At 36.7% G+C, this 27,697-nt stretch overlaps 1 protein-coding gene across 1 annotated transcript in view; it reads left to right on the top strand.

The window, feature by feature from the left end:
• Positions 1-1,544: 1,544 nt before the first annotated feature.
• Positions 1,545-27,697, top strand: part of ptc (protein patched) — a 70,402-nt gene continuing 44,249 nt past the window's right edge. The window contains exons 1-2 of the mRNA XM_085947279.1: positions 1,545-1,929; positions 23,894-24,086. Coding sequence (XP_085803405.1) covers positions 1,780-1,929; positions 23,894-24,086 — 343 coding nt within the window. The 5' untranslated portion in view covers positions 1,545-1,779. The remainder of the gene's footprint in view (positions 1,930-23,893; positions 24,087-27,697) is intronic.

Below are 27,697 nucleotides of genomic sequence, written 5' to 3' on the forward strand. Positions count from 1 at the left end.
CATGGGTGTGCATACAACCACTTACCAAAATTTCATTGCAATCGGATGAATGTTATAGGAACGCATACGGGACAGACACACAGACAGACAGACACACAGACAGACAGACATACAGACAGACAGACATGCATGTTTATATATTAGTATAGCCTATACTCTTCCCGCAAGTGCAAGCAATAAGTTTACAAAGTTTTATCGCAATCGGATGAACGGTATGGCTGCGCATTAAATACGAACAAACAAACACACAAATATTATTTTTTATATATTAGATGATGGAAAAAACTATGCAAGTAGTTCATTCTGATATAACAATTCTATGGGCGTCTGTACGCCCATTAGACAGCCAGAGGATGCAACTCGATGCAATGGCCCATCAACGGCTGGCCAGTGGGTTAATCTCCAGACGTTAACGACGCACAGTGATTCACTCCAGCCCCGTGCGTACCTTACCTACTAATAGAGTCTATATTCTATAAACTGGCATATCACGTCAAACGTAAAGCATTGTGCCATCGCTTTCAACTGTTGCAAGTTTTCAATGGGAGGGAGCGAGATGGATGTTGAAGCGGGGGGGAAACCTGCACGCCAGCGTATAGAAGACAGACTCTAGCACTCTCGCTCAACCCCTCATAATCTCTATCCATAGCCAGACAGAACGGACTGCGTTTAGTTTTATGCTCAGACACCAGCCGTTGCCTCGAGTTGCATCGACCGGCCGGCTAATGGGCGTACAGGCTAAATTATATAACATATTATTCAATAAGTTTTATAACTACGTGCAAGTACATGCGTGCATATTGTCGCATTTATCAAAAGACGTAGGTACTTATACCAAGTTACGTAAAATGAAGTGGCCACCATTGATATCAGTGGTGTAGTGGTTCTCCAATTTCTGACAAGCCGTTTTCATCAATATTATGTTACACGTAATTTGAGTCATGTGAATAAAGATAATTATGCCTATGTTATATTTAACTTAACTACCAAGCACCAGTAAATTGGGAGTAAAAATGTGAAAAAGTAACCGATACGTCAATTTAACTCTTAACTGATAATGAAAAAATGTATTGATCTTTGGTTTTCCGTGGTTTCGGCATCTTGACTATATCGATAATAGTTTTATTGTTAAATGTTAAAATATTGGGAAATGGAATCCATTTATGGTAAAGATACAGGCGTCCATATTGTTTTTGTGATTATGCTCATTTGAGACCTAGAATCCTAACCCAACCTACCTATGTAGTTTTTCTTTTTTTTCTCTTCGACTGAAAAATATGGTATGCGATATGGATAGCTGTATATTGACAATCAATATAATATTTTATTTTAAGCTTTTGTATAATTAGTTCATATTTAAAATTCAGTATTTTTGGCACGCAGACCACTGAATTACAACCGTTGCGGTAGGCATTCCCCGAACAAAACAACAAACCAACATTGGAGGGAGGCCGTTTCGTGCATTCTCGGACAACTTCGTTTGTTTCCGTACTACCAGAGCGCCAACATAACAACAACAAAACAGTCATGGCGGCGCAAAAATCAGTTCGATCGAGGCTCTCATACGGATAGGACTAGTCTGTGATCGTGAAAGTTTTGAATCCTATAAGTGAAAAGTGAAAATATCACGAATTCAAAAGGTGCCCTGTGAAGTGACAGTGCGTTGTATTGTTTTGTGATCGTGATCTAAGCGTCCGGTGATATGATATTATTTGTGATACAGCGGCGGTGACAAACCGTCTAAATGTGGTTTTGGGTGACCGTTTCGGGTCTGAGACCATGGTCGTGCCTACTCCTGCGAATCCGGCGGACCGATTAGCACCCCCTGGCCGAAATTCGGCCGCGGGGGGGCCATCCAGACACAAATCGGATCTTTACGTTAGGACCAGCTGGACAGATGCGTCCTTGGCGCTGTCCCAACTCGAAAAGGTTAATATTTACAAATTCTTCAACAATGCTAATAAACCTAGGTAATCTTATTGATGAAAAATAAATCATTTATAAATAATTTTCAACAAAAACATTGGGTTTAATTTACAATGTTTTGACATTGTTGGCATGTGCTGCTTTGCGGATCGCGTTCGAACTAACCGGTCGTTCAGTCGGTGTAAATGTTCTCGTTTTTCGGTTGTCAAATAGTATCGTATTTATTAAAATTTTCCCATTTAAAACAATTTATGTATGTTGAAAATTGTATACACAATATAACTTTCATTAATTATCCAACTGACAATTTTTTTTTAAAGTAAAAAGCCATTAAAATCATTTACTAAAAACTATCTTGGAATTTAGGTTCTGTTCTACGCTAATGACATCGAACCTTCTTGAAATGAATCTATGTTTACTTCTTTATACACTTACAATTTCTTGGATATATTTTGAAAACAAAAATGTACAATATAAAATGTAAATATACTATTATGTATTTATGTATGTATATTGTATATTATTATGTATTTATGTATGTATATTGTATATTATTATGGTAGAGATAAAATATCGTTTTTGGGTACATAGCTACTATGTTATGAAAATTATGTATCAAAGCACGCGACAAGTTCACATTCCCATAAGTCACTTGACCTAAAAGTAGTAAAAAGAGTTTCTGAATAATATCTGAGTAACCGAGCCAATACATGATAACATGTACCTACCATCTCAATATTTTTTATCGATTTATGGAGGATGTATAGTCAGTGTACCTATCTATACTCATACTGTATGCCATGTATCTAAAAGTAGTGTATATAGTTATGATGACCATATTTTATTTTATTAGTAAATAAAGTAAGTAGGCTCATTATGTAGTATAATCTTTTCCATTAGGTACTAATCTAGTAAATCGGCTATTTTCAAAATGTGTCTCTGGCTTCCCCATAACCGACTTGTACCAAAATTTTTAAATTGACGCACATGAAAAGGATTATAATAGTTAATGAACTTACTTTATTTACTATTAAAATAAAACATGGTCATCGTAACTAGGTATATACACTACTTAGGTATCGTACTGTTTTTTTTCAATTTCCGTACAGAAAAGCGAAAGCTTATTTTATTATTTTCGCTTTCTTTTCCATTTTTCCCGTTTTTCCACCTTACGAACGACTTTCCCAACTAAAAACACCCGTTCAAAATTCAATAGTTCCCTTTTAGGATTTCATCCTAAGGCCTTGTCCACATGGCTCGTGTCTTGTCGCGAGTGAATGTGGACACCTCAATGAGGTCACATGTACCTGGAATGCGCGTGAGTCAAAACGCCCCATGTAACAATGACCCTTTTCCTGAATTATTGTTTCATTTCATTTCAATATCAGCAAAAATAATGATAATAAATAGAGGACTGGAGTGGGTTTTTCAAAATAAAATAAATCATAACTACATAACTAAATAAAGGACGGTCACCGTATGCATAACTGTATTAATGCTTTATATTATATAATATGATTTCGTTGACAATTAGAAATTATTCTATTTGTCTTACATACAATCTCTTATTTTGTATTATACTTTATTTTATATTAAAACTATTACTTAGGTATTTTTTTATTTAACCGACTATGAACTTCAAGTTCTTTTCCCACTGAGTTAGATTAGGTAGGTACTTGGTACTACCGAAACCCAAGTAACTAAATATATGTAATACTATGTAGAATAGGTACTTGTTTCTGCTAGTTTGTCGTCCTTCGACTGTTCTGACGTTCGTGAGTTCTGACGGTTATTGGAAGAAGGCAGCCGATGACATTACATCAATGAACTATTTATAAATACATTATTTGTTTTAACTACACGTCATAGCGTTATATACCTAAATCAAAATGCATAATAATTAAAACTTAATTTGTGACGTCTTTGGGCAACGTTTCGCTCAATGATGCCACCTACCATTTTACCATACATTTCATTTAGACTCACTAGGTGCCTATTTAGTATTTCCATGTACATAATATTCATATGGTATTATGACAGAATCCATTGTATTCTTGGATAGTTTATTTATATACTGCAGTATCAAATGAGTACATACCAGGGAATACAGAATTAATGTGAACTGGAATACTTAACGGATGTGAAGTAACAGGCAACCGACCTCGAGTGTGAAAGAATATGAGATAAACTAAAGATAACACGTGTCAATTATGCATTGACGCTCATTCAATATTGGCGTATTTGAAGGTTGCAACACACACTATGGCACGTATATAATGTATGTTTCATTTTCGTAGGACACTCACACATTCAAAACCCTGCTTAGACATGTAGTGTATTGGGGTATAGCCTATCTGAATTCTATTTATTAATCTCTTCTGTGCTTCTGTCTCTACATACCTACTTTAGTACACATCACTGACGGTTGTGCCTAGTCCAGAGCAAGATAATTATACCTTACAGTGTACACTGTACGTGAACAATATATCTCGTCCATAACTGTATTCATAGTAAAATCTAGTAGATATGTATTGATGTTCATCATAGTATGGTGAACAATATTATTGTAGTCAAAGATTAAGTACCTACCTACCTATAATATTACTACGGTGGTCCTTGCAGAAACGTCGTTCGTAATGTTTGAATGTACCGAAGCAGCATCCCTCACGAATAAAATTTAATTGGATCTATTTACGAGTGTATACAATGTACGAAACCTACATCAATCAAACCCATCTGTCTGTTCCGTTGGCGGAATTTAATGGCTCGTCGTTCGCGATTATATTTTATGCAAATGGCTATTTTCGAAAAACGATAAATTGTTGACTCAATAATAGCACAGTACCTATAGTAATCATAGGTTCTCCTCTAGCGAACCCATTTTCGGACACCGGTACCGCTCTCCTGGTTTAGAGGCTGTCAATCGTTTTTTGGGTTAATTGTTTTTTAAAGCAGCCTTGCCAATCGGTGGGTTTCCAAAATACGGTTAAAATACAATTTATATGAATGTTACTATGCTTTTTGACTAGATAAGTACGTACCTAAGAAATTTATGATAATATAATTATTATACGCAATCATTTTCGTTCTTATTTTGAGAAATATGTGTTGACACATAACATAATATAATTATACCTGTTAAGTGCCGTCGCACCCGACAAACACGTGATGTTACCACAAGTCGCATTTCACGTCGTGTTTATTACAGGGATGGCTTGGGAATTGGGATTTTATGCGAGGACATGGCAAGAAAGGTGTAGGTATGGCCCCACATCCTGGAGCGGGCCCCCAGGCTAGGATCTTTGGCGGGCTCCCCTACCTATCTCTAAGGATAAAGGCAGTTTGACGCGCTACAGTAACGTTTTCCAAAAGGTGTACACGGTAAAATTAATGTGTATATTTAGTGTTTTTTTGTATATTTTAATACTTATATCCATTTGAATTATTAGTGAGTTGTCGAGTATCCATACACAATTAAACATTGTACAGAAATTGTGTAAAAATATTATTGAAGGATAATAGCGAACTTTTTTTACTATTAGATCAAATTTGTGATATGTGTTTATCTCACTTATCTGGTTAACTCGCCACGCCGGGCCCCACCTGAGCCCCGGCCCCAAGGCTAGAGCCCTGTCAGCCCGCCCCTTGTGGGGGCCATGGGTGTAGGTATACGGGAAATGACCGGTGGAGCTGAGGGGAATGTGAGACAGCTGTACACACGTTAGGAGAATGTCACTCTTATTGCTGCAAACTTCAGTGAAACGGCAAATAATTTTCAGCAATAGGTGGGACGTAATTTAGCATGCGTTGCCAGTTGGAGAGGGATAGTCGCCCTGTGAGCACGTCAATTTGTTTTGTGATTGCGTCAGAGGAATTAATTCTTAAATCGTGTATAGATGATTAAAAAACGTTACGTATTTACTCGAAAAACAAAACATGACAATGAATATATTATTATTATTACTTAAATAACAATAAACATAACATTAAATGGACGCATGTTGAATTTTTATGACAAATTATGTTTTGTTCCTCACGCGTCGTTTGCACAATCTGCGCGTCGCCACGATGTTTTAAACATTTAAACCGTGCCTCAGCTGAAGTATAGCCTTAAGACATGTACGCGACAGAATTTATTCTTCAACCTCATTTATCGTATTTATATGTATAAGAAGTAATGAAATTTGTACTAATGTAACTTGGCAGACCCAGATTTATAATAGGCAGGGTAGTTTATTTTCCTAACACTGCGTCCTCTTGCATTACATATATTATTATTAGGAGTATGGAGGTATCTAGCTACTCAAGGGTGGAAAAATGAGTCGTGAAAGAAATTGCAGATGCTTAACGATTCGCTTGGGATTGGGAATCGCTGGCTCACGGAGATACTGACTTCCTGGAATTCTTCGGCTTCCATTTTGAACTGTTCCCAACTTACTTGTCAGTCGTCAAAACATCTTCACTCCTCGCTCCGCAGCATAATGGGATCTGTTACGTAGAACGTGGACCCATTTTTTCTTCCCTTTAATTTTCTAACCGACCGTAGATTAAATATTTTTTCTAATTCGGTCGGTAGGAAATTCTTTGCGTGGCTTTCAAAATCATTTTTGTGAAATTGAGACATTATGTTGAGCCTGCGGGCGGAATTTCAACAAATATCTATGTGGAGGTCGTTTTGCCGATATTATGATTATCGGTAGGAAACATTCAATTTAATCGACCGGATCATGAAATAGTCTAATAATACTTATAGACATTAAAGGCGGTTAAAAAGTTCGTAATAAAAAGCGATTGTGTTCAGCGGCGCAAGTACCTAGGTATGCTTGAAATGAAACTTTGGTGATGAACTGAACGTTACGCTTGTTTGATTTTTATATTTGACTTGTTTATATATTTTTATAAGTAAATATCTTATTTAAAATCAGAGTATTGTCAACCTTATTTACATACCTAACATACTATAATACTTAGGTACATTTAAATGTTTATATATACATACTTGTAAAGTATTTAGTAGGTGAGTAGCATGTTCCCTAAAATTGTTGCTTTTGATACGCCTGGATTGGTGTAATGTAAACTGTAAATTAGTAATAATCATTGGTAGCGCGCTCTACTGCTATCTGAGCGGTTGGAATTTCGCGCCAAGCCGTTCACATATTGTTCCTGTAACACAATGCAGTACATACTTATAGTATACTTACAGCAGAAGATTTATGATTGGACATATAGCTCAATTGGAGCTTGTGATTTTGTTCAAGGGCGCCTTCGAATGTCTTGGGCTACCAAGTGCCAGGGAGCTACTTAGATTGCAAATGACTGACCTAGTTATACTGCGCTGGATTGTATGCAGAAGGTCGTCACTATTGAGGTCATAGGTATATTTTTAATGACGATTCTTACCTTTAGTACCTATTTTTTGTTTTGGCAGATTTCTGCGGAGAGTGAAGAGATGGTTATTGGTAACACTGCACGATGAAATGTACATATCTGACTGATATAATCGTTCATACGAACTGCTTGTCTTCCTTCAACAATATCTGCACTGAAAGTGTCAGTTCGCACTTTGTATAGGTTTTGAGATTTGATTGACTGTCAGACGGACCCTTTTCAATGACAAGAAATGTACATAAGTAGTGCTAGGTATACGCTTTATAACTGAGCAATTTTTACTACATTGATACGCCTATTTTCCTGATCGCCTCGGATAAAATTAGATCAAATGATATTCACTTGTATTAATATAATATTATGTAGTACGTAATAAATAAATGTGACAACTCTACTTGAGACTTTTAGAACTGTTTGCTATCGTATTAGGTTTTTTGGTTGTCGCCGGACGACTACTGTAAATACTTAATAAATATGAAAAAAAAACATAATTAAGTAATTATTTTTATAGGTAAATACTTACATATTATTTAGAATTATTTGATTTTAATTCTTAGTAATAATATGTAGCATACAAAAATATCAAAAGGGAAATCCTTCAATATTAATTCGATGTCCATCATTTAGAATAGGTATATTATAAAACCCTCAGTTGATTGTTTTAACAAGTAATTATTGTGTGCATGCCAAATGGCTTTTACTCAGCAGAATAATTTATCGTAATCTACTCATTTTGTATTTTCTTCCGATTGTAAATAAATAAAATAACATTGGCTGGATTCATAAGCAGATCTGTCGTTGTGTGTCGCGCGTACCGACTTGTTGCACTCGGAATGCACCGAGCGGCGAATCGCGTGGATAGTAGATTCGGCCCGTACGACTCTTGACTGTCTGAGATTGAGACATCACTCGCCCTTTTTCGAAGCGATGCGGAAACTTTTTCTTGAACGCCATTCATCAGGAATATAATTTATTTGTCGAACTGTAAGTAGGTAGTTATTATTAGGTAAGTACCCATTAGTTCTCTCATTGTAAGGATTACATGTTTTGTTTGTTGATTGGACGCTTAGTAGATGGATTATTTCAATTATTTTGCGAATAATTGCAGAAGTTACTATTTGAAATTCGCATGCACGGTGCCAAAATTGAAGGCAAAATATTAATTTATAGGAGACAACATAAGTATTATATTCCAAAAGTTTATTTTATTGGTTCTCTAATTGCTCTTTTCTATTGTGACGTCACACGATTTATTGACCCACCTGTCTGTGTTGAAACGTGTTCACAAACATTATTAAATTTACAGTATATTTATTATTAGATAACCCCCGCAGTTAATAGACGTGTATAGATTTACTGCTGACGGTATGAATATTATCGTGCGCAAGATTGCATGCATGGATCAAAAAAGTTCAGTGGCTTCTGAGTTTTCACACAACGGTTGGAACTTGTGCTATATCTGCGCCTGCGCAGTATAACGACAGTGACGAACCTGCCGGAAAAAATACAAACTACACGGCGCAGAGGATTTTTACGTTTACCAATTTTCACACCTATCAAATAGCACCATACAGAGACAACGACGCGACTCCCTTATGCCGGGTCCACACTGACAACATGTCGCGCGACAACCTCGTTAAATTTTACGATAATTATCATAATTGCTTAATTAATTTTACGATAATTATCATACTTATCGTAAAATTTAACGAGGTTGTCGCGCGACATGTTGCCAGTGTGGACCCGGCATTACGCTTGAAGATTGAGATTATCGCGATAATTTAATTTACACAATATTGGTGCCAGTAAATTCATGCACGTGTACTGGCGCTATAATATTAATATTCTTTAGTCTTGTTCAGAACGAGATCCGCGATAATTCGGATACTTTTACTTACTTTTATTTTATTTACGTATATATCGGTAAAAAGTTATTATATTATTTTTAAACAATTAGGATTTTATTTAAATTATACTTGATTGTCGATATCGTGTCAAACGTTTTATTGGAGTAAGAAACAAGAGTTACTACTAGATTACTAATAGAGTAAAATTTGCGAAATTGATTTGTGGATTTCTGTATCGTCGAAAAGACATATTATCCTGAATGCATAAAATTGTTAATATTTGTAAAACTGGTATACCTATTAATTGGTTTCATAGTTCGCTAACTGTCGATCGCTCTCTTAAATAATTGAGATATCATGGGCGAAAAGAAACAGCCGCATCTCCGTGTAGCTTCATCCCTCTCATATAAAGCCTGCGGTTGTTTTCCCCGTGCTCGCGCGCAGCTGTTCGACTGCCTTGTATTATTTTCCGCCGTTCCTTTTTTGAATTTGTTTTTGTCGTTGTGTTGGTATTATTATCATTGTTTTTTTGAAAAAGGAATATTGTTGAATGAGAGAGAGAAGGCACGGCCATCCCGCCAATATTATACGTAACGATAATGGCGCCGCGGACAGAGGTATTCGACGTGTGCGGGATTCCGCGGTCGGCGAACTGATTCCGCTCGTAATGTGCAACGAGGAATAAATTTCGCATTACTCAGGTAGAGGAAGGTTACCCAGAGATTCTTTGCGGGAATGCCATTTTATTATTATGTTATGGTCGATATATTAAAAAAACTTCGTATTCTGAAAAATATCGCTTTTCAGATTGCAATTATTACTATGTAGACGTAAGTAGTCAAAATAAAGAAATTGACTATCATTTTTGCGATGAATAAATCACGTAAAACACGTGAAATACATGCCTACAAACTTCAAACTAGAACACGAGCCGTCATTTTATTTTTTGAGCTGCCGATAGAAAAAAAAAACTAAATGAAATTGTTACTAATGCAACTACATACTACGTATACCTACGTAAAATCGTTTGATTCAAAAATGGAACTGCCATTAAAATTCCTAATACGGAAAACGTACAAGTCTTTGGATCAGCGAATGGTTTACAACCAATCATTTTAAGATATGTATAATATTAGTCGTATAATATAACATTGTAAAGAATCGAAATGTTCATTGTTACAGGAGAAGAAAAGTATAAGCATAAAAGTACGTACTTAATAGTTTTCGGAATACAACTTTAATATGTATCAATTTTTTCTGAGGTAGATAGGTATTTCAAAAGAAGTAGATATTGGTTTGATTTCAATAAATGATTTCATAATAATAAATTCAGACAGTTCAAAATTATTTAATTTCGTAAAATGTAGGCCGAAAATTGCATAACGTATTAATAATTGCATAGGTAGGTATCATGGAAATGTATCGTGAAATCGTGCACCTACTTACACTATTTAATATTTAATTGCTCTGTGATGTAATAATTTGCTTCCTTACTAGCCGTATTGCTTGCTGCCTGTCTACCTTGTCAGTCGATGATTAAAGCTGGATATTTCCGGTATTAAAATGCATTGACCACACAACCAGAGTCGATAATCGCGATCAGCTGTGTGGTCGATTGTTAGGTACACCGCCCACGAGTCGAGGATTATTCGATAGCCGCTACCTACCTGCAATACATAATAATAATAAAATAACATAATACAGAGATATGATAATTTTATTTCTAAACAAGGTTCCCCATGTTAGATTATTATTTGAGTGGACTGTGAAGGCGAATGATGCGTTTAAGTTGATTGCTTAATTTCATATTCGCTTCGCCACAGTCAGCCGTTAAAATAATCTTTAACGAGAGAATTGCACCTGCCGATTCATTCGTCTACTATCCCAGGGGTCGACAAACTTTTAACACATATCAACAAAATATGAGCAGCATAACGATTCGCCATAGATATATTTTACTTTCGGGGGGATGGTGGATGGTAAAAGATAATATATTTACTCCCACCCACAATTATTAAACATTGTATAACTAGGTATTCTTCATTGATTGAGTTAGCATTTACTTTGTAGAATTCCATTTTTCAAAATGATAAAATATATTTACATAGGTATACTTACGTACCTACAATAAATTAATTATATTAAACTGTACGGGTTGTTTTATTAGTATATACTTAGTTATTTCGGTTGTAACACCATCATCCAAGAATACAAAAACACCCGAACGGCCGAAATAGCTTTCGACTAATAAAATTTTGTACGTTTACTGCTTCGACCACTATCTCTAAAGAAACCTTAATAGTTTCTTATTGCATGGATTAGATGTATTATAGGTACTATTTATAATGCTGTATTATATATTGTTGTCAAAATAGAATACTTTGGCATTAATTATAACTGCGGTAATAGTAGGAAATTAGAATGCTTTAAAATGTAACAAGATTTTCATTCAATAAGAAGAGTATCAAGTGCTCAAATACGCACTTAGTGGTAATTACAGTTCACTAAGGCTTCGGCCACATAGGCTGGTGCCTTGCTTAGTGACTACGTGCTAGGTGACATATCCTAGCGAACGAACGCACACTATTTTATCGCAATGGCCACACTACACGCTTCGCGCCTCGCTACGTGATTATGAGTCACCTCGTGAGTCTCCCGGCCAACAAACGTGTTGGTTATTTTTATTGTGTCACCTAGTGATTTTGCCATTGTCTATGAATTTTGCAAGATGGCGGATGTTACTTCAGTATGACAAACGTCAAACACCGTATATTTTGAGGTTATAATGACACATGGGATGAATTGACATTATGCATCCAAAAGTTCGAATTTGAGACTTTCGAAATTTTAAACTTAAATTCTCTGTGAGAAGTAACTTTCTGGTTAGTTTTGAGAGTGACATAATATGGTTGTTGACTTGAGCGCTCCCAAATGTCAAATGAATTTGTACCTACGCACTTAGTGTGCAATGTGGCAGTAGTGTTTTTAGTAGACAAGCATAGCATCTAGCTCAGGACTAGCGAAGCACCTGCCTGTGTGGCCAAAGCCTTAGAGACAATGAACTGATTTTATCTCGATTCATTCACTGATCATCGCGAGTTAACTCGTCAAAGAACGTACATATTTTCTAAACAATATGTATCATTTTAACGATGAATTCGAGATACATGTTGATTTGCTAAGTTTTTATCATTCTGTGCCTATTTCATATTTATCAAAGGATTTATTTTATTCCAAAAATAGCTGGCCTACAAAAGTTTCCACCTAGTAAAAATTGGCAGGAAGTGAAAAGTGTTTGATGAATCAATTTACAAAGATACATTTAAAACTATTACTCGTTACTCTTGGTAACTAACTGGGTATATTGACAATACAAAAACAATTATTAAGTATATAAAATTTGTGTATTGTGAAGGGGTGCACCTGGCAACTGATGTTGAACACCTCTGCTATATCTCTCAACCCTTACAGCTTTTAAGAAATATTTCTTTGATTGTTTTTTCCTTATACGTAGGTACCTACCTACTTGAATGCAAAGGCGTTTGATTCAGAAAGTTTTGCCGCGATTAGTTTTTTTTTTATTTTAATTTTTATGAACATCATAAATAAATAAATTCATAAATCTTGAACCTCCGTAATCACCTGCGACCACATAGCAAGCTAAAAAGATCATTATATTTTGTCTAAATTAGTAATTGCTTTAATTGTTGTGTTAGCTGTCAACAGTGACGTCCCTAGGCAAAATGCCGCCCCTAGGCAGCGCCAAAAAGCCGCCCCATTTTTTATACAGTATTTTTATCACCCTTTCATGACTCCAGTATCTAAGAAATGTGTTGCATTGATACATTACTAACAAAATATACACCAATAAAGCATACAAAATTAAATTTAGATATAAAAAGCGAATAAATATAATTAAGTTAGACACTTACCCAAATCATCAAAGTCGTATTTGGTTGATATTTCGGACACATTTGGTTTGTACCATTTAGCAATACACAGATTTGTTATTTCCACACCATTTTTACAAAGCTATTATTGTAGGTAGGTACAACATGTTAACAAAATATTTTTAGCTATTTCTATAAGTATACCTAATCTCGATTTGCCGCCCTTCAAGTAACTGCCGCCCCCAAGCGACGCTCAATCTGCCTACCCCCATGGGACGTCACTGGCTGTCAATTATTAGTGGAAACGTGTAAATTAAACACAATCCTTCGGATTAAAGCGACATTCGAAGATTCTTTTAGATTTCTCGAAAATTAAAAAGTTCAATGCAAAACATGATTTTGGTGACTTGAAATATGGTGAAATGACGTCGATAAACGACACAGTTTCTTACAATGTGCTTAAGTACCTATATTATAATATGAAGTGCTCAATTTTATTCTTCCAACGACTTTCCAGTCTGTCGCCATAATGCATGTTAGAAATGCGAATGGACTCGGGTGGGCAAGGCCAGTAAAGCCGTGTCGCACGGCGCATCTTATAATTTGGTTGTGTGTTAGTGACATCGTCTGCCCACCTGTTGTTTGCGACCCCCAGCCTCCGCGAGACCTCAAGGGTCAGGATATATCTACCACCATATGGCGTGCGTCGACAAACGACCGTAATGACAAGTTTGCCCTCATTCTGCAACCCCTTAACACCCTTATTGTTATTTCGACTCTACTGTACCTACCATGATTAAATCGTCAGATTTCATTCTGACAGTCAAAAGAACGAACCCGGAAATTACACGGCTCGTTCCACGTAAACAACGCGAAAGAGTACGCAAAGTACTGGCGTCATACTAACGTTCGGTACAGTATGCAGAGACCGATTGTGATCGGCGTGCTCGATACCGGTACATGCATACCTGCTGATTGTATCAACTGTCACAGCTAATCGTAGGTAATACAATATATTATGTATTCGGTAGTTAGGCAATGTTCACACGATTTCAAATGGAAAGACATTCAGGACTATATCCCCGATGATAAATCCGGTGTTTATAGTGACACGGCGGTTCGTGTAATTATAGTAAATTCTCGTTATCGCTAACAGTGTACTATGATAATCAGTTTCATATCATTACATGAACAATGGATTAAAAAAAATACAAACATACAGGTGAAATTTTACATTTTCTGGTGTGCCTAGTTTCGCCCTCAAATTACTATGGATTAATGAGGTTATTCTGTACGTTATGTTCGTACTCAGGGAACTCAGAAATAATGGGAACTGAAATACCTAACGTAACCGATCTCGAGTAAGGAAGAATCCGGGATAAACTTAAACACGTGCCAAGAATACGTCATACGTTGAATACTGACAACTGCTCTCGGTTTATGCATTGACGCTCATTTAAATATTGGTGTATTACACACACTATTGCACGTGCATAATGCATGTTTCATTTTCGTATGACACTCACACATTCAAAACCCTGCATCAAAATGTGGTGTATTGGGTATAGCCTATCGGAATTATATTTATTATCTGATCTGTGTAATAATAGTAATTTAATCATATTTCTCAGATACGATAATATCCTCTCCATTCATATTCTTGCCCTGAGGATAGGTTCTGTCGTATCGGCTTGTCTCTGTCCCCTCTCTACTACAATTTATTGTTACAGGCCTGAGGTATTGAATTTTATGTACCTTATGGTGTACCTAAATTGGTACCTACATTTTTATAAGAGATCGGCCATTTTCAAAACCACTGAGACTTTTCTTATTTCCAACAATAAATAATTAATATTGTTTGATACTGATTATTATTGAATAATATTTTAATGGTTTATTTTATTCTTGGCAACAAGTTATACTTTTATTTTTGTTCATTAGGTAGGTGACATGTGAGCCTAGAACAGGGGTAGTAAACCCTTGTAAAATTAGGTACCAAAAAACTATTTGTGATCACGGATGGCGTGTGTGCCAGAAGACTTGATCGAGACCCGGTCGAGATATCTTTTTTAGTTCATCCTTCCAAAAATTTCATTCGTCTCGAATTTAAAACGTATAACGCTGTTTTTAATTTTTTTCCTCGTAAAAATTGTTATATACTAAGTGCTATGTCGATCAGGATGTTCTACAATCTACATGCTAGTGGTTGAGGTTTTATATAGTTTTGCCGGCCGAATTTACCCGCGTGTCATATGTTTGCCGCCGCTGTCCTAGAACAATTTGCTGTGCGTGCGACCGCGACCAAGGAACGTGATGGTTGTCACACTTCATTCATTCGTACTTGCGTCATGTTGAAATGAATCGTCCATTGTCGTCTGAGGCAGCGTGATTTATTTTATGTTTTGTTTTTGGCTGGTAGCCCATTATAGCCTATTATCATCATTCATTATTAATTATTAGTCATTATCGTTAACTTACTGGCTAGCCATTAAATATTGCTTTATCCACTTATTCATTTTTACTATTATTATTAAGATAAACATCAACTGCCCTATGTAATTCTCAGACAATAAAACGCGTATTGTTTTCTTGCATCTGTTTTGCTTGCACGATACTCTCCAAGTCTACAATATTGAATATAATACCTATACATTCTTTTTCTATCTGTGCCATATGCATTGTCGGGTTATCCGATGTCGCTGCTCTAGAGAGGAATGAAGTGTTGAATTCGAACTAGTCTCTGAGATTCTTGGGCCAGGACGTTCTTCTTCCCAAGGCATCGCTTAATGGAAATCTTCCCTTGACTGATAAGATCCAGAAGTTGATATTGTTTGGTATAATTAACAAGCATGTAACTCTCTCTGTCGAATGAAAATAATATACCTAATATGACATCGAGAAAAGTCTTTATTATCCAGTTGTCAGGTCGAGTATGGACGTATGGAAGTCGTCGACGACATGTGGTGTAGCAGCCGGAGCCGGGTTATTCGAGACTCGTTGCGACATTCGATATGCAATAAAATAGTAAACGACTTGACGATCGCTTTCAGGGAACAGATGAAGCATGCCTGACTGGGTATCAACTTTCAATTTCATTTGCATTTTGTAAAACGATGTGTTTACTTATTTTCATAATGGCTTGATAAACTCCATCCGCAATCTTTAACTTTTATTTCCAGAAAAAATATTGAAGTACAGTCTTCTTCACATAAAAATCCATTTACAAAATATTCCTACATACCTACCTATGACCTACCTATGTATTATGTTTGGATTTTCAACACGCATAGTATGGTAATTACCTCGTCCCTTGGGAGTCGATTCCCCGGGCCTAAGTGCTTAGGCGCTCTTTTTCCTGCAGACGTCCAGAAGAATAAAATAACTGATCTAAATAATAAACCACTGATATTCTAGGTATCGTGTTCCATGGAGGTGAGTTAGTTTTTGACATATATTATACTTAATATAATATGCACTTCATTACTTATCTATGTATTATTGGAATGACCGACTAATAATATTCCTCCGATGGAGATTATGTTGGTACATGTACATACCTAAGTGAGTAAATGAAACATATTCCCTAAACGTCTACGCGATGGTGCCCACAGAACGCGTCGGGCGCGCGAAGTCCGCGTATGCAGTGTTTATTCATAACCATAATCACACGTCTCTCGCCGCGCATTACCCTTCACCTATGTAGTAAGCGGCCCAAGCAGCACAAAATAAATATTATTACAGCGCCTCTCATAACAAAGCAATAAAAATATTATATTATTTCGGGGCTTGTAATTAAAATTTACGATGACATTATTCACCCAGCGATAAACTGAACACGCAATAAAATAAAACAATGACTTCTCTGTAATTAAATAATTGCTTTCCGCCCGTCGATCGACGATGCCTCGCGCAGCGTGTTTTTGCTCGCTGTGTTCAATGAATGGACTCATTGTATTTTCTTTCATTCGTATCGCCGAGAAGCCTTGATTCGCGAAAAAACGATGATTCATGCGGCGCGCGCGTATAATGCGTCGCCATATCCAGTGGGCGCTGGCGTATTTGATTACGTTGTATTTTCAATGATTTATGCGCCACTTGTAGAAATTTTGCGCGAGTGCGGCGCCCGACGCGTTCTGTGGGCACCATCGCTAGCAGCTAGCTCCTATCTCGGAGCATGTGGACAATACAAGAGTACGTCACACCGTGTCGCAGTGCGTAGTTAGTTAGTTCCGAGTAACGAGTGACACATCTATAGAAACAACATGGTGGTTGAACTAATAAAAATAATCATATTTATGTGTCCATGCCCGGCGAGGCCATTCGACCAGATAAGTTAGATAAACATACAACACAGATTTCCTTTATAGTTAAAAAGTCGCCTGCGGCGCTATTTTCCTTCCATAATGTTATTACTTAAATTTATATGGTTGTACGATAAAATTTTTAATTGTGTATCGACACTCGACAAATTCTAAATTCAAATAGATGTATTAAAATATACAACACAAAACACCAAATATGCATATTAATGTTACCGCGTACACCATTTGGAAAACGCTACTGTAGAGCATCACACTGCCTTTATCCTTAGAGATAGGTAGGGAGACCAGCCAAAGATCCCAGCATGGGGGCCCGGTTCAGGATGTGGGGGTCATGGTCTGAGTACCTATACATAATATGAGGAACGCAGTTTCTTTTATGATTCGTCTACCTGAGCTGAGGCGATAGTTTACACGAAATTGTCATGATGCCAGCCCCGGAATTGGCGGTGGCTCCCACTCCTCATCTCCGTAACTTGGTACTTCAAAGGCATCGCGCGTACTCCTCGGTTTCGTATAGATAATATGAGCAACGCATTTTATTTTGTAATTCGTCTACGTGATACGATAGTACCAGCCTCTGAAGTGGTCGTTGGCCAAACCCATTGAACACAGAAATAATGGCACCTGACTTACCCTACCGGGTGTGGTATAACGATATGGATCTCGAGTGTGGAAAAATATGAGATACATTTAAACACGTGATCCTATGTTATTTTCAATTGGTAGTTACGTTTATGTAATAATTAAGTTTGTCGTACGTAAATATGACGCGCATTCAATATTTTATTATGCGAGCCTTGTGTATCTTCGTTTCATTGTAGTTCCCATTGATTGTGTGTTCCGTGGCCACATCTCACGAACGATGTAAAACTTGTGAGTGAATATGGATCTGCCGGGTTGGTGACTTCTTTTTTATTACGCAATTTCTTCTTAGTCTTCCCCATCCGATCAACTTCGCAAATTTCTCAAATCTGTGATAACTGAGGGGTTTGCCTGCGATGTGTCGTAACTTCGTAAGCTTCTTAACGTAATTCGGTTTCAACTGTGTCTCTCTGACTGAGATTCGATAATATTATGCCATAGTCGATCTTAAGCACCTTTATTGATACCTACGTGTTTTTTTTTTGTATGTTCGTAGTTATGTCTTTGTATTTCCTAAAAATTAATGTCTTGTGTTGCGATAACTGCGGCTTTATTTATATTGCCATTTAATTTTACTGTTGAGATCTTAGTACCTAGCTGAATCAGGGTATCAGACTTGCATAAACTACTTTATCAATGTATCTTCGACCACGAGTTGGCGAGTGGTGAATATCCAATTCCTCAACTTGTTCACCTCTTGCTTATTATTTACACTGGCGGTTTGCGTGTGGTCCTCTTGGGCCCGCCTTGTATGGTGCAAAGGACACCGCCGCGCGCCGTGCCGGCCGTTGCCGAATCTCTGAAGCGCCATATTTATACGCGAAATGAGCGACCGATTACAATATTATACATTATCATTTTATTTTTATATTGGTGCTCGTTCCTAATTTGGTGCGCTATTTTTCAACGTGACTCGCGCAGCATTGAATGGGACCAATTCGGTCAGCGGGAGACACTTCGACAAAATCGGAACAGAGGCGCATTCAGGAGTGAAAGCTGCAGTTCGCAGTTTTTTAAAATTCAATATTGGTATTATGTAGCCATTTTAATAATAATTATTTGCCCTCTTAAAATGAATAAAAACCTAATACTCAATGTAAGACGTTACAACGGCCTTTGCTGAGGCCGCACGCCGACATGACCAAAAGTCGTTGTGTTTCCCCTGTATATATTTAAAAAAATCTATTAGCACTACAACAGGTCATGAGGTCTAGTGACAGTAATGTTTTGAAACAGTAGCGTATGTAGTAATATAAGTAAAACAATCAATCACACAGAGTAAATCACAAAAATATTGTGATCTCACCGGCTCGAACCTGGAGCCCCCGGATGAAAAACCAGTATCATACGTATTGGGATACGAGGACCGGCGTGTACAGGCGTCCCCGCTGGCTCTCTAACATTCCTATTTCAGTATTGATCTAATTGGAAGTTTCATATCAGGATTTGCCTGTATCCCTGATGCGGTCCTGTGTACATGTCATTCGCAATGTTGTTGTCTTCGTGACTGGTAGGACATACCTACTTGCCTAAAAGAATGCATCGGTGGTATTTTGTTGATAAGTACCACTCGCACTCGACAATCGGCATTTTTATCATAGCATCCATTACCCAAGACGTCCAATGGAATACCGCGACCATATCAGGTGCGCGTATTTATTTTTGGACATTTTTTACTGAAATAAAATATCATATTGATTATTGTCTGTTTTGGTTGGTGGCATTTTAAAAATGACAACGCAAAAAATTAGACATTAACTACATATTATTTAAGAAGAACTCTCTTAGGTAATATGCACATAAATATTTCTTCCGTACCTAATAAATAGCAATATTACTGTGCTGGTATTCGAAATTGGAATGTATTGTATTCTTGGAAAGTAATTTTAACCGAGTGATAAAACAAAAAAAAACTTTATAGTTTGTTTAGAGAATGTTTTAAATAAGAATATAATAAGTCTAGCTCATTGGGTAGCAAGGCTGATCATTGTCAAGCCGAGGCACTGGATAGCAGGTTGCGATGGTAGTGCTAGTTATTGATTATCTTCAACTGAAATGCGGTAAAACCTTCACGCAGTAAATGAAGATTTTCGATTGAATACAACAATAATGATTTTCTACAAACAACTTACCAAATTACATTCGATGAAAAAGCGCCAAATAGTACGTACAACGATCGAAATTTGCAGCTTAGTTCCTCGGCCTGAATACAGTCGGCCTTGTACTGTATGTACAGCTAACTCGCGGAATATTTATGCAAATATCGGTTTTTGGTATCGACAGCTTTGAAGCATCCCATGCTATCGCCGTCACGTTGTAAGCTAAAAATAAAATCTAAAATAGAACTTGTCTTTTTTCACGCGGGAAGCATCACGCGGTACCATTGATAGGTATTACGTCAATGCGCGCTACTAAAAATACTCTCATTTTCACGTGTATTGCATACGTAAATAGTAAATACATAGTACCTAACTACAACCCAAGTTTGTACATTTTGTCAGTAAATCTCTGCGGCCGACGATGAGGAATTGTATTTGGAAAGCGATGAAATAAAAATATGTTTACGAGCCTGTCTGCGTATTTGTTTATTTCCGTGGAGCAGTGATTCCCAACCGGGTCCACAGAACCCAGGTGTTCCGCGAGCACTGCTAGGGGTCCGCGAGAATTCTAATCGTAATCTTGATAATAATTTAGTAAACAGCGTAGCAACAGAAGCTGAAGGAATAATGATTGGCTAATTGAAATGTCAGCAATGAGGTTCGCTACCACCTATGTCTATGCACTAAATAATATGTACGCTAACGTTACAGTTATCTACACTCTACAAGTCTACATTCTACAGCAACGTATTTCTTTTCTAGATGCCTTTATGGATACCTCGTATTTACTATCGAGTTTCTTTAAGGACTTTGGCACGCAAACTATTCTACTTGATGGTAGTCAAAGGACATCGGGGACAAAGGGCAGAGAAAGAGCAACGTACGTGTTCGGATAAGTTCCGTATCGTTCCCTATCGTATTCCGTGTTGGGTATTTTTTTTTAATTCACGTTACCCTTGCCAAAACCAAATCATAAATAAAAAAATATTCTATCTGCCATGGCATATTTTTAGATAAGTAAGTAGGTAGACGAAATTTTTTTGAGTATTGAATTTTAAAAACTAATCAACACCATCTGAAATATTTATAGGTACTCCTAGTTAAGTGAAAAGAAATAAGTAGTAGTTTAGTAGGTATGCAATATTTATGTCGGATCTGAACAGCCCTACACTTCGCCACTGTTATTTAAGTTTATTTATATTTTACGTTGGCGGAAAATTAAGAAAGGGATGTGAATAATTACACTTGAGAGTAGGTAGATATCGTGGAGGATAACCAAATTTTCGCCTGTGTCGTTAACATTTTTTAAATATTTGTGAATGTTTTTCAAAATTTTCATGAATTTTGTTTGCATGTATGCACTGTAGTAACAATACATGCAGATGGTAACGAAATTATTATAATACACAATATGAGGCTACATTTATTATAGTATGGGGTGGTAATTTACGTAAGGATGTCATCACTGACTAATAAGTCTCGTTTGTGATTGAATTTATGTGACATACAGGCAGGGGTAAGGGTTCCACGAACCAAAAATGGTTTAAAATCACTGAGACATGTACGATTGTGGAGGGTGTGTTTCATGCGTGCTGCGTCTCGAGATTTTATTCTAGATCAGTTGAGGTTGGAGGCGACTATAATTAGAGAAGATGTGCACTAAGTTTTAGGTATTTAAATTCATATCCATATCCAGTAATAATGGCGAATAATTACGTTATTGATTAGAAAATAATACAAATTGACTCATGTGTGTTAAATGTCTGAGACTTTCACGATATTTTAATATCTTAGTTGATGCGTGTTCTTTCTCCTTCTTTTCTCGACGTTGTTAAGATATGTGTTTAACTTAAAAAAAAAATGATTACCTACTTATGTTTGTTAGTAGGAGGTTAGTAGGTACATTCTCAATTTAATTTGTTGTAATTTTCTATCCTGAGACAGGCTCATTCTTATCCACTCTGCTAACTAGTTTATTAATGGTGCTATTCCGGATACACAATAATAAGATATACAATGTGTTTTGAATATTACTGCCATAATTTGTTTAATTATTAGTAAAAACATCATAACGGCTTATCTTAATGGGGCTCCCGTATTTTTTACGACCGAGAAATGGTCGATAATCACGTTATTTTTTTTAAAAACATTTTTAATTCGTTGGCCTTTCACGAATTTAGATAATGTGCAGGTCATCGGTTTTGTTGGTCACGCTTCTGTTTATATGAAAAATCGGTTTTGATTTAGGTTTATATTTTCTCCTAACTAAATTAATATGTTATCGCTGGTTATGGCAATACCCACTATAATGTCTACTATACTATAGGTATCTATGCCCACAGGTATCACTGGTATAAATATTAGCAAATTAAATTAATTGTGGTAAACGTAAACCCTTAATAGCATAGTCGAGTACTTATAGGTATAATGTAAAATTCATAGGAACATTTAAAAATAGCATGTCGACAGGCATAGGCATATCAGTAACAAAATAACGTTATGGTGGATGGATACTAATAAATGCTTATCATCATGTTGTTATTACTCTTTAAGTAATGGGTAGATGTTAGAAAGACCTACTCGTAATTATTCCAAGTCAAGAAATTTTAAGGGTGGCGTTTTTGGATTATAATAGTGTGACCATCGATCGACGATAATGTTTGTTCTCAGAATTTAGTGCCAAAATAAAGGCACGTAGATGATTCTTCATTGGCTTTGCAGACATCACAATTAATGGGAACTGATATACCCCACATCCTAAAGCAGGCCCCCTTACCTATCGCTATGTTTGATGGCGTGTGACACACAACAGAAGCGTTTTCAAAATTGTGTTATAGGTAGAAGTAATGGCCTTTAGTTTATTTGTAGCGATGTTTTTGTAGTTGTAATACATTTACTTGAATTATGGAATTGTCGAGTATCAACACAAAACAATAAAACATCTTACAAACGCATATTTTAAATGTTAATAACCCCCTCGTGAAGTAGCGACGCATGTGACTTTTTTACTATTATAGCAAATTTGTGATTTGTGTTTATCTCACATATCTGATAGACCCGCCACGCCGTGCCTCCGTGAGTCCGGGCCCCTAGGCTATAGTCCTGCCAGCTCCCCCCTTGTGGGGGCCATGATACCTAACGTCTCGTAACGATCTCGGGTGTAGAAGAATGTGGGATAAACTTAATCATGTGTCAAGACTACGTCATTCTAAGCTTATCCTTCTGACAACTGGTCCCGGTTTATGTAACGCTCATTCAATATTGGTGTATTTGAAGGTTGCAATACATACACACTATTGCACGTCTATAATGTCTGTTTCATTTTCGTAGGACACTCATACATTCAAAACCCTGTTTGTAGTGTATTGGGGTATAGCCTATCTGAATTATATTTATTAAGCTGTTCTGTGGCTTTGCAATAATATTTTGCGGCACACTGGTTGGGAACCTTTGTATTAGATAATATATGCATAGTGTGTGTAGTCAACATACCTGTTACCGTGATGCATAGTAGATTAGGTATTTATATATATTCCATATTTGACTATTTGGAATTTATAATTTTATATTATGGTGTGATAAGGTTATGTATTTATATTATTTAAAAATAATTAATGGTAAATAATATGTACTTATTTCGTCATTGGATATCGATTGACTAAAATGTCTACAATTACCTACAAAACCTAACCTAACCCAACTTTATAGTATTTTATGTATGTACCTACCTACTAAATTGGTGATGAAATCTAAAAGCATCTTACATGTTGTTTTTCCAGGGTCGCATCAGAGGTGGTCGTACCGCGATTTGGGCTCGTGCTCTCTTGCAGGAACGGCTTGCGTCTCTTGGAGTCGTCCTTCATTGGCACGCGGGCAAAGTCCTCTTCGTCGCCCTGCTACTCCTCGCCACTTTCTGTGTCGGACTTAAGTCGGCGCAGGTCCACTCTAAGGTTGAGCAGCTCTGGATTCAAGGTTTGTTGATTTCAGATAAATAAATTTATTATACGATATACCTACTTGTAGGTAGGTAAGTATATCTAATTATCTCACCTACCCTTTTTCTTCTGTCGTTCCCTTGTAGGTATTCCGGTGGCGTTTGTTACGTAAGTATTTTATTTCGACATGCATTTGATCGTAATACCATACTGGCATCGGTTTCCGATACAATAGCTCACGGTGAACTGTGACACAGTTAACTGCATACGTACAATTAACCGGATACGATTTATCTGTACTTTCGTAAAAGCCTAACTTCGTACTACCTAGCTTAACAAAAGGGAAAATTGGATTTATTCACAAGCAGGCAGGTTTCCCACCCGACCAAGTATAATATGTTAGATCAGTACTTTCTACCCAAATACATTTTTATCGCTGGATTAATCCCTAATTTATAAAAAAGCTTTTTGTAATAAATTAATATTGGTAGGTAGGTAAGTACCTATTTACTAAGGTATTATTTGCAATCATTAAAATATGCAATTTTCAATTGACTATTTTTTTTATTCAACGAATAATTCACATGATTTATGAATATAACATTCCAATAATTATTGAACATACATAATTTTGAAAACACTTATGAGAAAATATATTAAATTAAAATACAAAAGCCGATCGCCAATAGTAGCTCAATTTGGAAAGCGCTTCAGTGAATATTAAAAGTTAAAATTCGTCGCAACTAAGCATGACTCTTTCAGCACAGTGGTCTATGTGAGTGGTACCCGAGAGATGCAGGTTCGATTCCTGTGTGCCTTACTTTTTTCAAAAAGATTTTGTCTATTGGTTATATATATTTTCTCGTAATTGTTTTCAAAATGTTCAAATATGGAATTATTCTTTTATTGCTTTTACTGCTCTAATATTGGTTAAAATAAACAATACGTAGGTACATTAGTACATACCTATGTAGTAATTTTATTTTAAACGATAATTATCTGTATTTCGCAAGAAAATGCTCGGTACACGTGCCAGTCGTGATTTAATACAATTGAAAGTGCATTTATATAAAAAACTTGCATTTCTTAAAACTTTTTATCCGTCAAAGCGAATCAAGATTTTCGGAGACCTCCCGCCACACCCGAACATCACATACATTTGTATCTATTCATAAACTTTTAATCTGTCTCGTCGATCGAATGATATGATTTTCGAGCGCTTATCTTTTAAGTCTGGTCTAGGTAGACAGTGATGATTTCGGGATATAAATGGGTATCTATGACGACCTCCGGAAGTGGCTGGTGATATGCCGACTTCCGTGCGGGCGCCGTCATCTTTCGCTCCCTCGCCCGTGACGTTTCGGTGCATCCTCAGCATTATGTAGGTAGTGTACCCACCATCAAAGAGCCGGTTGATAAAATTGACGTTTCACACCCAAACCTGCTGTCACAATATATGTTTTATAATCAGTAATTACGCAAAGTAATTTATAGGACTGCTTAATAAGAATAAAATGGCTGATATGTGGATCTGTTAGAATGCCGAAAACAAATAAATGTGCTTAAAAACTAACTCATCAACTAGGTACTTATATAGCAAAATTAGGGGTGCACATTGCAAATTCGCGTTTATGTCTTTGATTTATTCTGCTGATGTTTCCACTGTAAGGGTGGATCTTAAATTTTGTAGGTACCTATATGCAAATTGTCTGAAATTAATTGTTTATGTGCTTTTATTTAGAATTTGAACGGTGTGAGAGGTGTGAGGCGGAAAGACATTATTTTAATTAAAATAAAACAACAGCTACCCATGCGATGCATATATACGTATAAAATTATATAAATAATTTGATTAAAGATCACGACCGTTTTCACCCGCTTCGACAGGACCAGGGGACACGTCATAATTAATGGAATCTGGATTACCCTTCCGGGTGTGGTAGCAGTTTTAAACATTTCCATCTTATTACTTTAAGCCGGTGGTTTCTAAAGATCGTGTTCTAAGCCCTATATTTAAAAAAAGAATTTCGGCGCCCATCCCTATTTCAAATGCATAAATTTCGTTTTAAAAAATATTTTTTATACGCACAAAGAACAAAGCACGCCGACTGTTAAGTTCCATTTATTTTGTGTTCATTGGACAGGACGCTTCATCAGTTAAGGATGACCAATGAGACACGAAACTCGACATGATCATTATTAAATTATGTGGAATGCTTATTACAGGTGGGATCATTTATCCTACGTGAGAATTTATTCAGCGAACCGTTTGATGGATTACGGGCACAGTACTGGTTTCTATGGCTTGCACGTGGCCATTTTTCTCGACAACGCGACGCCTTGTTGTCGCGTCGCTCTTATTGTTTGTGACAATCTGACAGTTGCCTGCAGTGATGCGCTTATCTAATTTAAATTATCGAGTCGTGAATTTTTCGCTTTCTATGATAATGATAGATTAATTTCGGTATGCTTTAAACTGTCGCGGCCATTTCAGCTGCACCAGACTGGAAAGATGTAGATTGCGGACCAGATTGTTGGTAACCATTTATTTTTATTACTGAACATGTTTCAAGAGACTAGATAAAATAAATATTGTAGGTACGACTTCGTAATTCGCGTAATTCAGAAGACGGTTCATTGACTGACTACTGTTTGCAAGGTAAGATTCGAGACGTCATTCATAATATAATTGATAAAATAAGTAGGTACATCCTTACATACAGATTCTTAATATTTGAAGTGCACAGTGGGACAGACTCACGAAAATCTTCATTGTTTTACTAAACATTTTTATCTACGTTTTTATCGGATTTTTTCCCCATAATTCTTTAAAAAAAATCATACCTTCTTCAATTACAATTAATCAGCATACTGAATTGCAACCAAAGCACTGCTTGAATAATATTATAATATGTTTATATTGCATTTTACACGCTGTATCGAGTATAAAATATTTGTTTATTTATAAATCAAATATTTATTCTCTTAGTTTTTTTAGCCTAAGCCAGTAGTCGGCAAACTGCGGCTCGCGAGCCACATGTGGCTCTTTGGCCCCTTGAGTGTGGCTCTACCACAAATGACCACGTACGGACTAAAATAGTGAAAGATAGAACAGTCAAAATGTCTTCGAATATAACCAACCAGCAAGTCGAAGATCTTAAATTGGTTTCAGCTTTATCAATAGCAGTTGACGAGTGTAACAAGATAAGTAAGTGTAACAAGATTAAGTTTAAGACATTTGGCTCTCAAAAGAAATCTCAATCGTCGTACTGTTGATATTTGGCTGTTTTGACTAATGAGTTTGCCGACCACTGGCCTAAGCCATAGGGCAGGGTGTTACGCTCCCTAGAGAACGAGGCTTGGTTGGGCCCAATCGATCCGATGGCCCCAGTGGCACCCAAGAGGCACTAAACGTCCACATGGTCGCCCTAAAACCCGCTGGATCGACGAATTTCGTACGAAAGTTCGTATTACAGCGTAAAAAACCTCGCCACTTGTATAGGGAATGGTAATTTCGGTGTGGCATTGCGGTAATATCGCAAATGGTTTAACATCAGTAGTTATGGCAGAGGACGTAGAGAGAACTGTTCGGGTAGCAGTTGATAAAGAGTTAGGGGATGGTATGATAAGATGAAGTTATGTCATGTT

This window comes from Rhyacophila brunnea, unplaced genomic scaffold, assembly GCF_057557595.1.
Source record: "Rhyacophila brunnea isolate RB1 unplaced genomic scaffold, BYU_Rbru_1.0 scaffold_2, whole genome shotgun sequence".
In the NCBI taxonomy this organism is placed as follows: Eukaryota; Metazoa; Arthropoda; class Insecta; order Trichoptera; family Rhyacophilidae; genus Rhyacophila; species Rhyacophila brunnea.